General features: G+C 29.2%; 1 protein-coding gene across 1 annotated transcript; it reads left to right on the forward strand.

Annotated features, from left to right (window-relative positions):
- The first annotated feature begins 6,630 nt into the window (after positions 1-6,630).
- On the forward strand, positions 6,631-12,115 carry LOC100780988 (amino acid permease 8). Its single transcript, XM_003523706.5, has 7 exons — positions 6,631-6,821; positions 9,736-9,969; positions 10,128-10,221; positions 10,363-10,580; positions 10,786-10,925; positions 11,040-11,267; positions 11,483-12,115. The coding sequence occupies exons 1-7, from the start codon at positions 6,743-6,745 to the stop codon at positions 11,903-11,905; spliced, it is 1,416 nt and encodes a 471-aa protein (XP_003523754.1). The 5' UTR covers positions 6,631-6,742; the 3' UTR covers positions 11,906-12,115.

The raw sequence follows: 12,115 nt of genomic DNA on the forward strand, positions 1-12,115 counted from the left end.
AAATGATTGAAAATTGAGTTATTCCATATTTATGTTCCTAAAAGTGAATAGGTTCCTCCCCATGTCTATAATTTCAACTCCTTTTCTCGTCTTACACAGATATATGATAGTCAATTTCAGCACACGTGCGTTGAAAGAACCTGTGGCCCACAAATTAGCTCCCCAACAAGAGTGTAAGAAATAGGCTTCTTCACGTCTTCGACATCTTCCGCTGAACACTGATCCAAAGTAGCAGCAGTGTTCTTGATAATATTTTTATTTTTAGAATAGAAAGTGATAGTGACATAGTATTAAAAGATATATAGTTGAATGAAAAAGCTAGTTAAAAAGAGAATTTTGGTAAAAGGCCTGATGTTGGTAGCTCTTGTTTTTCGGATTTCTCTCTCACATACAAAGCTGTGAGCCTGTGCAATAGCTCAGCCCCACCACCAAATAAAATGTCTGTTTCAATTTTTTTCATAACTTCTACATTTTTTTAAAACTTTCATTGTAGAGTAATCATGCCATATTTAAGACTTTCTTTTCCTCTCTTGAAATATGTATCCCATTCTTCCTTAACGCAATTTTCTGAAACTCCAAAAATAGTTTGCAATTGCTTTTGTAAATATGTTTATAATTTGGTCTTCTATCCTGCAGAACATAAGTGGGATTCGTTTAGTCGTCAGTGCTTCTATGATAAAATGGTATTTAATAGTTGTATGCATGTGTTGTTTGTTGATGATGGAATAAATCTATTGTTGATTTGTTGTCACAGTAAATTATGGTAGATTCATCTTGTTGTTCCCTCATTTTTGCAAGTATAATCTGAATTTATATATCTTAACTTGTAGCTTCAGCTGCTGCCAGCCTGCCACGTACTCTGTTGTGCAATTGTTGTTTGTTTTTTATGTCATAGCCCGATGTCATCCACCAAACTAATTAATTAATTTAGTTATTAATATTAATTTGTCTATAATTATAATATTTTTTAAAATTTATTCTTAATTTTATTAGAAATCTATTTATTTTTTTCAATCTCCTTAGGAGAGAGGAAAAGATAATTTAAGATATTTTAGTAAAATAATAATTAATACATAAGAAAGATAAAATGAAATCATACAATAAAGAATAAGAAAAATTGGTAACTATGTCTTATAAATAACAACAAAGACATTACCATTTTTTCTTTAAATTATTTGAGTTGCACGAAAGGAATTTAACTTGTTTTCTACGTGAACCTTGATAGAAGACTTTAGTGTACATGAAATTTGGCTGTGTGGGTGTTAGATACAATAGGCTTACAATAGTGCTCCATCATCTTTTATAGTAGCTTCTCATTTGTCACAGATGGAGTAGCAACTGGCTTGCAACCAACCCTACATCTTGAACTTCTTTAATGTATAAATCTTCATTATATTTCTTGTGAGAGATAAACATTTCTTCTTTTGTTGTCTCACCTCTATGGCGAGGAATTAAATCCTCATAGTATATAAGATCATCTTCATATTGTTTCCTGTACCTCTATATGAGATCATCTATACATAGGGATCAATGAGAGTGTATCATGCTCACCTGTGCACATAAGATCATCTTCATATTCTTAATTTTTTTTCTCTCTAATTTTAGAATGCACCTCGTTTATCCTTAATATAGTTTAGATGACGATAAAACGAAAAATGATTTAGATAGTATTTAAGAAAAAAAATAATTTAAATAGTGATGTATTTTAAAAGACTTAAATATGTTTTTAGTTTTTTAAATGTAAGTGACTTTCATTTTAATCCTTTAAATTTGAAATTGTTTTTTTAGTCCCTCAAATATGTAAAATAAAATAGAAAATAAGAAATTCATAATTTTTGACATTTTTTATTGTCGTAATATGATTTTCTATTTTATATTTAAAAATAAGATTTCTTTCCTTATGGTTTGAAACTTCTAAAATTAAGTCAATAAAAAAAATTAAAGTAATTTTTAAAGTGATTAATGAATTTTTAATTTTTTTATTAACTTGATTATAACAATTTTTAACTCACCAGAAATGTATTTTAAAATATAAAATACAAAATCAAACTTTGGAGGTCAACAATGATAACAAATTGCGATTTTCTTATTCTATGTTTGTCTCGTGCTATGCAAAAGTACTACAAAATATATTTTATTATTTCAAGTACTTAAAAAAAATATTTTGAATTTAGAGGACTAAAAAGAAATTAATTCAATTTTAAAGGACTAAAAATATATTTAAGTCAAATCAAAATTTAGAGTGACAATTTTAGAGAACTAAAACCAAAATTAAAAAATTTGAGAAAAAATAAAATTATACTTTATCCTAATAATAATAATATATTAAATTATTATTATTATTATATATTTGTTGCCACATTTAAAATTTTGGATTTAGGACCGTTAACTAATTTATTTAAAAGTAGGTTTATCGGTTTATTTAATTATGTATTTATTTTAAAATTAGGTCAAAATTTAAAAATATTAATCCATTCATTAGAAAAATAAGTGTCAAGTAAATAAGTCAAATTTATACTTCAAATTTAAGAAAGGTTCTATCTATTTAAAGTCAAGTCTGGCCTTTCAATATTTAAAAGTCACTTAATGTCTGATTAATTTAAGTTAAACGTACTGAATGAACTCAATTAAATGTATAAAATTCTTTCAGCATTTAGTTTTATCGTATGCACTGTAAAATTCTTTCAACATTTATCTTCAGCTAATTAATGTTGAAGAGACCTCACTTGTTAGTGCTTCTCTAATCACTTTTAAATTTAGCACATTAACTATATAAAAATTTATTCATGTTATTGAACGTTTTCACGTGGACAAGCAAAAACCTAAAAATATTGAAACATTAAGGTCACGTTCGGTTTGAATGTTTATTTTTTGTTTTTGTTTTAAAATTTTTAAGATTTATAAAACATATATTAAGAAGAAAATATCCGAAAATGTCACCATGTTTTTACTTGTTTAGAAAAAACTCAAAAATTTGATTTGTTGTTTTTAGTTTTTGGTATGTTTTTAAAAATATATTTAAAGAATATGTTTTCTATAAATTTGAATCAAACTATTTTTATTCTTATTCTCTGATTTCTTTGAAAATAAAAACAGAAATCAATCAAATCAAACATCATTTAAAACATCTTTAACTATTGATAATGGAAATTTATTTAGAACTTTTCTGCGTTTTGATTTAAGTCAAATGTATCCAAAACATATTTTTTCACATTTGATTTTAATAAATATATTTTATATGGGATATTTATAATTAAATAATTAATTGTGAGTAGTTTTTTGTCTGACTAGCCGTGTTTGAATGGCTTTCAACAAAATCATTAAAATGGCATAAAGTTGAGTCAAAATCTAGATTTAATAAATTCTATTAAGACCTTATATGTGTGAATAAATTTTAAGGATTTACTAACATGTGCCCTTAAATTATTAGTTAAGAAATTAAAAGATAAAAATATTCATTATAAAAAATTATAGGAAAGTGTAAAAAAGATTACAAACAGTATTCCAATTAATAAAATTATTTTTTCAATTCTTTAACCAATATCCAAAAATACTAATTAGCATTTGCCTAAGTTTTGTAATATGATTTGCTAGAATTGAATTTAGCTATAATCTTGTTCAAGATCACAAAATTAAGATTATTTAAAACTATAAATGTATGAAAAGCATTTGATTTCTCTCCACATTGAATGTAAATCCAATTGTAATTTCGATATTTGAAGGTTTTTGAAGTTATGAATATGACGCCATTACAATAAAAAAAAAAAAAAAGGTAGCTGTTTTACTGGCGGTTAAGGTTGTCGTTTACCAATGGTTTAAACCGCCGCTAGTCCTCTTGAATAATCGAAAATTTAGCCAATTTCTAAATTATGCTTCCACCACGTAACTAACAATACCACTAGGAACATCATCATAAGCAACTATGAGTAAGTTTTGTTAGTAGTAGCAAACAATTGGTTATTTACTTATTTTGTCAAATAATAATTATGAAAGTAAGAAAAGGTATTTCACTGTACCATACCTTTCTCTACCTTTTGGCTAAGTTCAAGGTATTCCACTGTACCCAAAACATATTAAGGAAAGACACTGAAATGTTGGAGCCATTCTCCACTCTACTTTAATTAGTTCTTGTTGTTTTATTCGAATCTCCCTCCCACTAATGCAGTTTATAAAATTATATCTATGTCAATCACAAGCATTTCATTATGACCGTTCAAATAGCACGACCAATTTGCTTCTTCTTCTTCTACTACTGAATAATGTTCCTCTGTTCATGCATGCACCATGTGTGGTCAACGGATTTTCTGTAATTGAAAATTTCACGCATTGATGTAGTCACTTAATCGAACTTATTGGATGAAGATTAAATGGTTTAGATTTTAAAGGTGTGCTTTAAATTTATCTTTTAATTGAAATATATGTGTCCAATTATAATCTAACGACTTCAGTTCATGTGGTCTGTGTGAATGAATATATGAACTAGGGAGAACAGCGAATCCAGATTCCCATTATGTAATGCCACCACCTGCCTATAAATATAACCACTGTATCGCTCCACTATATATGTAACTTTTAATGTTTTAAATTATAAGCATACATATCTAGCTATATAATATTAAATATTGATAATTGAATCACTTTTCAATAAATTCTTCTTAATATTAAGCAGATTTTTCAATTTAATATTTATAATATTAGGTTGTGATTATATTTAATAAAGAAATATTTCCCTACATACTTCAAATAACAGCTTAAAAATTATAATAAAATATTCACAGGGAAATATTTAATTAAATAAATCAATACAAACTTGCTATAATATAATAAAATATTCATCCTTAAAATATTATAATAATTTTGTTTTTTAATAATGTTTTAGTTTTTTTACCTTATATGCATATAAATCACTATATTACATGTTAAGTGTGAATATTTTTAGAGATAGGAAATATTTATAATTATTACTCTTTATTTTTAATAGCATAATTTTATAACTTTTAATAACTGTTGGGATTATTCCCTTCTCCCTTTAAGTATTACTTTGGTCAATCGCTAATATAAAAAAAATACTTGGTCGACCAATAACTTTTTTCATTCACTATCACAAAAGTGTCTTTTCACGTTGTCTTATCTACATCAGTTATAAAAAAACCGATGTAGTAAATGATACTGTGACATTTTTGACATTTTTGAAGTCATTGTTTTCATTCTTCCATTGCCTTATTTTTTTTTTATTGTAGTTTGGTATAAATATCAATTTTGAGATGGTATGATGTAGTATGTTTCTATATATCAATGAAATTACTTAATGAAGCACATTCTAAGACTGTTTTTATGAAAGAACTGTTTTAGAAGAGATACATTTTAAGATCGTTCTTATTAAAAGATTGTCTTAAAAGATGCATATTCTAAGACGAGTTTTATATAAGAACCATCTTAAAAAGATATATATTTTTTAAGATGATTTATTCTATAACCATCGTGATACATCAATCACTTTTAATGTCGTTAGTTTCAAAAACGATTTCACAACCATATTTAAATGTATATTAAAATTGTCGTTAAAAGTTAATTTTCTAGTAGTGATTGCCCATCATTTATGTTGTGTTTCATTATCTTCATCAAACTTTGGAGTTTTATGATAAAAAGTGTATTTTTACTTTTTAGTACTCTTCTATAATATTTAAGGAATATTGAGAAAGATATTGGTTTCCCTTTCACAAATGATGTTTTATACCATAAGTGGATCTTTATTGTGAGATTGATGTGCTTTCCTTAAAAAATAGGATTAATTAAATTTTTACTTAAAAAATTGATTTAAAATCTATCGAAGAATCTAGTCAATTACTTGAGATGATGTATAAGTTGTAAATTTTTTTATAAAAAATATTTTCTATTAAATGTCTTATTGATCAATATAAATTATTAAATAATAAAATAACCAAAAATTCTCCTTAACAAGAAAAAAATGTCAAAACCTCCTTATCTAATACTTCTTTTAGTTCAAAATGACATATATTTAAGATTTTTGAAGATAACAAAAGATAAATATAAAATAGATATTTTAGTTCAAAATGACATATATTTAACCAATAACCATGACAATATTTGATGGTTATAAATTTATATTTAAAAATGTGATTTAAGTTTTAAAATAGGTAGTATAAATGATTTAAGTTTAAAAGGGTGCCAGAGATGAGCATTTGCATACACAAGGACACTCGGATAAGGGGGAAGTGAACTCCCTTTTCGTTTGTGTTGGTTTTGTGGAGGAAAGTATAAAAAACAGAGGAGAGAAGAGAGACAATGGATATGTGGAGGATATAGAATTATTCTATTCTAATTCAAATTGTTTTCAGCAGCGATACAATAAATAGCAACAGATAAACTAATTAGATAACAAGATATTAGTAAAACAAAACTAACTTGTTCCTTAAAGATAAGAGGAACCACTTATTGATTAGTCTAATCCATTAAAACTGACTCACCGCTAAAATATAGGAAATCAACTTATTTACTAAATCCTATTTTAAAAACTGAAAAATAAAATATTATGCAGTTACAAAAATATATCTGCAACAGTTTGAAACCGGTTTATATAAACTCAGTGGGTGCTCGTAACTTTTCCCCATATTCCTTTTTCGACATTTTTCTTTATTCTCTCTCATTTTCCCACGACTCTGCTCTCTCATATATTAGGTGCTCCCGCTTCTGAGATAACAAATTCCTTCATCATTAATCAATGGACATTGAAGCAGGTAAGGATATTCCTTCAAGAGACCCAGCGGAACTCGACGACGATGGTAGAGTCAAAAGAACCGGTTAGTATGCTTTCTCTATCAATGCATTTATGATATTATTGGAAAAAATTTAAGTTAAAAATAAAATTAAATTTGAATATATAATTGTATCCAATTCCTCTATTCTCCTGTTTTTATTTCATATTTCAGATTATTAGTATTATGCATGTATTTTATGTGGCTAAGATACTCAAAACATGATGCCAAAAATCTACATATTAATTTGTTCATGTGCCATTTGAAAGGGATCGGGTAAATTAAACTAAACTTGCGAAATAATACTTTTGAAGAAGACAGAAACCTAAATTAACTAAAAACTGCGTGTTTTACGTTGTAGATCTACTGTATTATTAATATTGATGATTACGAGTTTTTCTGTTATATTATATTGGAAAAAAACAACGTTTTGAAAAAGTTTTCATGGACATATCTTGAAGGGTGATTTGGGGTCAGAAGATTCCACGTGAATGGTATCTACCGATGACAAACACTAACACGTTATTTGAGATATTCCCTTAATGCGCGTCCATTTAAGGGTTAGGATTCTTAAAATTGAAGATGATGCATGAGTTTGGACTCACTCGGAACATACCGATTCAAAAAAAAGCTTTGATAATATGTAAGATAATCCTACTTTTATAGTATTAATTCTGAAGAAGAGTGAAGAAGGAGTACTAGTATAACATAGTTGCATCACAAGAAAGGGAGAGTAAGAAAGCAGAATCATAGACACGGAGAGTAAGAAAGCAGAATCATCAAGAGATAATGGAATTATGATCTAATAACTTAACACACTTTTTCCCTTACTCTTAATAAAAGTCTCACATCAAGTAATTCATGAACATGATAAGTGTTTATATAGTTGGATAGACCATCCTCTTATGAACTTTTATCCAATGGATATCGCTAGTCCTCGCTTTGTGGTATATGGTTAGTGATTAGTGTAACTAACTTTTCTCCTTCATTGCATTCCTCTTTTTGCTCAACTCTTTTATGGTTTCTTGATTTGCCTACTCTAATGGCATAACATATTGTCCGAACTAATTCATGTTACTTTTTTTTGTCTCCTGAATCAAAGAATATGAATGTCTTCTAACCCATAGATCATATCAATTCTACCCGTAGTGTGTATTTGTTATTAGCTCAAGAAAGATTTTCATAACGCTGGATAGATAGTATGACGTTACATATTTTTATAAAAAAATTATATTAGACTAATTAAAAACTGAAAGCATAACCTAAAATTTTGGAATCAAATTTGTTGTCTCTCCTTTTTATGTCCATCCATTTAATTAAATAGCGACAACATAGCAAAAACAATTAATAGCTAAGGTGAAATATTATATAAAAAAGGATTTTCATTCAATTATCCAATTGAAGAAAACAATACATGACAGCCAATTTGAATCTTTAGATTTTGGGCTGTGGAGCAATTGCGTATTCGTACTTGGATGCCGACATCCCCGTTCAGCAAAAATCTCTTTTATTTTACCGATAACTTAATTTAATACAAATACCCTTCTTAAGAACAATGCTTACAGGCTTACAGCTAAAAAGAACTACACAAGTTCTCAAATTCATCTGAAATAAAATACACCTAGAACAGACAAATAAAAAATACTACTACCATATATGCATGGGATTGGGATTTTACTTTTACAAAACTGGTCCAAGGAATCAACTCTTTTTGGAAAACTGGGCCAAGGAGGCAACTAAGTTTCCAACCAACCATGTGCAATGTGTTTTATCTTTTAGTTTTAGACAAAGCAAATGGTGAAAATAACGAAGCTGATCCACTCTCAGCAAAAGGAAGAAAAATATTGTGGCCATGAAACTCCCTTTGACACCTACCGTACGGAAACAGACGCGTATTCTTTTGTGTTTCACATGCCATTCCATTTCCAAAAGTGAATCGCTAAGCCCAACTAGACAGATCTCAGTTAGTCATAGTCACATGGGCCGCGAAATGGTCTGCCTAACTCACAGCTCTTAGGGTTTCTATTAGATGAAATTGAGGTGCATTATGCGAGTTCATTTATAAAATTGGTATTGATACGTAAATTTATAGTCTAACAACTCACTAAAGTCGCTCAAGTAGTAGGAGTTAAGTAGATATATGAAAAATTTATGTTCGATTTTCATAATCTTCATTGTACATAATAAAAACTAAAAATTATAGACCAACTCATTTGAGCTTTTTTTACTATTCAAAAGTAAAAAAGGAAATCATAAATAGTTTGGATTGTTCTACGAAATATTTGGGTTAAATCATAAATTAAGTATTTTATGTTTTTTTTTTTAAAATAAATTAAGTAATTTTTAAGGATTGAATCAAGGTTTTTTTTTTTTTTCACACACGTGATCTAGCAAACCTTTAAGCTAAGATTAAAAAAGAATGGAGTTAAGTTTTCGATTTGACCAAAAGTTGGTAAACTCATCGTCAAGTGTTCATTTAACACAAAAAAGTTGATTGCATAAATATATTTGGAATAATAATATAAAAATATCTTATCATTTTAAATATTCTTTCAGCACTTCTCATTTCTCCATGTTTTTATCTTCCTATCACATAATAAATTTTATCATATCATACCCATCTTTTTTTCAAAACAAAAACTAAAGCATATAAAAAATGGTATTATTTTGCATTTTTAAAGAAACTTTAGTTTATTTTTATAATTAATAAAAATACATCATTTTTTTTTGTTTTTTTTTTTTCAACAATTGCAATTTTTTACCCTCTCCCTCAAAATTTGATTTGACACCAAAAACAGGTGTGGAGTGTGCACTTCGGACAAACAGATATAAACTACTACTACTATTTAACTTTTCTTATTAAAGTAATCAATCATATTCTTTTATGGTTTAACTTGCGGCAGAATAAGCTAAACACTAAACAGTTTATGTGGATTGGGATGGTTACTTTGCATTGCAGGGAACGTGTTCATTGCTACCACGCACATAGTAACGGTGGTGGTGGGTGCAGGAGTGTTGGCTCTGGCATGGGCCATGGCTCAGCTTGGATGGATAGCTGGCATAGCCGTGATGGTCCTCTTTGCATGCATTTCCGTTTACACTTACAATCTTATAGCTGATTGCTATAGATATCCTGACCCAGTCAGTGGCAAGAGGAACTACACTTACATGCAGGCTGTTGATGCCTACCTTGGTATCATAATCTTACTTAATCTACTTTCCCTACCTATATATTCTTATGCATGCATAAGGATAGATTAATTAATTTTCTATCAATCAAAATTAAATCATGTAAATATATAAATTCATTGCCTATTTTAAATGTTTGATTACTTCCATATAACAAATTAGGTGGAAAAATGCACGTGTTTTGCGGATCTGTCCTATATGGGAAGCTCGCTGGGGTTACAGTGGGCTACACTATAACTAGTTCTATAAGCTTGGTGTACGTTATTTTATTTTATTACATTCATAAACTAATTAATCATTTGTGTTGCTGATTGTGCATAATACTAATAATTAATTAGATGAGGGGCTCTGAAATTCATCTTCTTTTGTATAATAATAATGACTCTGATTGTGGCAGGGCTATAAAGAAAGCCATTTGCTTTCACAAAAAAGGCCATGCTGCTTATTGCAAGTTTTCAAATAATCCCTATATGATTGGTTTTGGGATTTTCCAAATTTTATTGTCTCAAATCCCAAATTTCCACAAGTTAACGTGGCTTTCAACCATTGCTGCTGCTACCTCTTTCGGTTATGCATTCATTGGAAGTGGGCTTTCTCTGGCAGTGGTGGTCTCAGGTATGAATTTTACCTATATTTTTTCAAAATCTTTCCAATAATTCCGAAGTTTTAATACAATATAGTATTTATAAAGAATGTCTCTACACCAATTTCTTTTTTGGAGGTTTCCCCTGTATAGAAGGGTGTTTTATGAGTAGATTCGTTGACAGTTTTATTCCAATCATGTATTACTTACTATGGGAGGCATTTGGGGTGTGAACAGGTAAAGGAGAAGCAACCAGTATATTTGGAAACAAAGTAGGACCTGATTTATCTGAAGCGGATAAAGTTTGGAAGGTTTTCAGTGCTTTGGGAAACATTGCACTTGCTTGCTCTTTTGCTACTGTTATTTATGACATAATGGTAAGTAATAACACATTATTAAAGTAATTATACTATCACACTATACTAAGAAAATAGATAGAAATAAGTCATTCTGTGAAATTTGATTGTTATGGATGTGAGTGGATTATTTAGGACACATTGAAGTCATATCCACCAGAAAACAAACAGATGAAAAAGGCGAATGTGTTAGGAATCACAGCAATGACAATACTTTTCCTGCTATGCGGTGGCCTTGGCTATGCTGCTTTCGGACATGACACACCGGGGAACATCCTCACCGGCTTTGGATTTTACGAGCCATTCTGGTTGGTCGCCCTTGGCAATGTTTTCATCGTAATCCACATGGTTGGAGCATATCAGGTTCGATCCTTTTATTTATGAAATTCAATCTCTCCTTCCTTCTCCCTCTCTATATAAATATATTAGAAGAGAATTTCTTTTAAGAGAAGATAAGATATTTCTAAATCTTCCAATACCATCCTCCTACTCATTTTCTTACTTTCTTACATGGTAAGTATATAATAATAAGTACATGACTTAAATATGTTTTTAATCCATGTAATGTTATTTGACAGGTGATGGCTCAACCATTGTTTCGTGTAATTGAGATGGGTGCTAACATGGCATGGCCGCGTTCAGATTTCATTAACAAGGGCTACCCCATCAAAATGGGCTCCTTAACATTTAACATCAACTTGTTTAGGCTAATTTGGAGGTCAATGTATGTGGTAGTGGCTACAGTTATTGCCATGGCCATGCCATTTTTCAATGAGTTTCTTGCCTTGCTTGGAGCAATTGGGTTTTGGCCTCTCATTGTCTTCTTCCCTGTACAAATGCACATTGCACAGAAACAGGTAAAAAGACTATCATTGAAGTGGTGTTGTCTTCAAATATTGAGCTTCTCATGCTTCCTAGTTACAGTTTCCGCGGCAGTTGGTTCCATTCGTGGAATTAGCAAGAATATAAAAAAATACAAACTTTTCATGTATAAACAATAGGGCATTTGGTTGCACATTCTTGTGTCTCACATTTGAGATATGTGAATATAGCTATAGCTAGGCAGAAAAATAAGTGAGACAAGTTAATTTCAACAAGGCAGTGAAAATTATCTGAAAGTAAAATTATTTGTCAGCTACATTATTCCAACTTACAGTGTGAGCAAACATTATTTCAACTAGTCAAAACATTTCTGCCTCAGTTATATCAAA

Source organism: Glycine max, chromosome 4 (genome assembly GCF_000004515.6).
Source record: "Glycine max cultivar Williams 82 chromosome 4, Glycine_max_v4.0, whole genome shotgun sequence".
Classification (NCBI taxonomy): Eukaryota; Viridiplantae; Streptophyta; class Magnoliopsida; order Fabales; family Fabaceae; genus Glycine; species Glycine max.

Excerpts from the sequence above, each read along its gene's own strand:
- LOC100780988 (XM_003523706.5), top strand. The coding sequence starts at position 6,743 with ATGGACATTGAAGCAGGTAAGGATATTCCTTCAAGAGACCCAGCGGAA. Across the intron at positions 9,970-10,127 it reads GGCTGTTGATGCCTACCTTG|GTGGAAAAATGCACGTGTTT; the intron begins GTATCATAATCT and ends ATAACAAATTAG. Across the intron at positions 10,926-11,039 it reads CTGTTATTTATGACATAATG|GACACATTGAAGTCATATCC; the intron begins GTAAGTAATAAC and ends TGGATTATTTAG.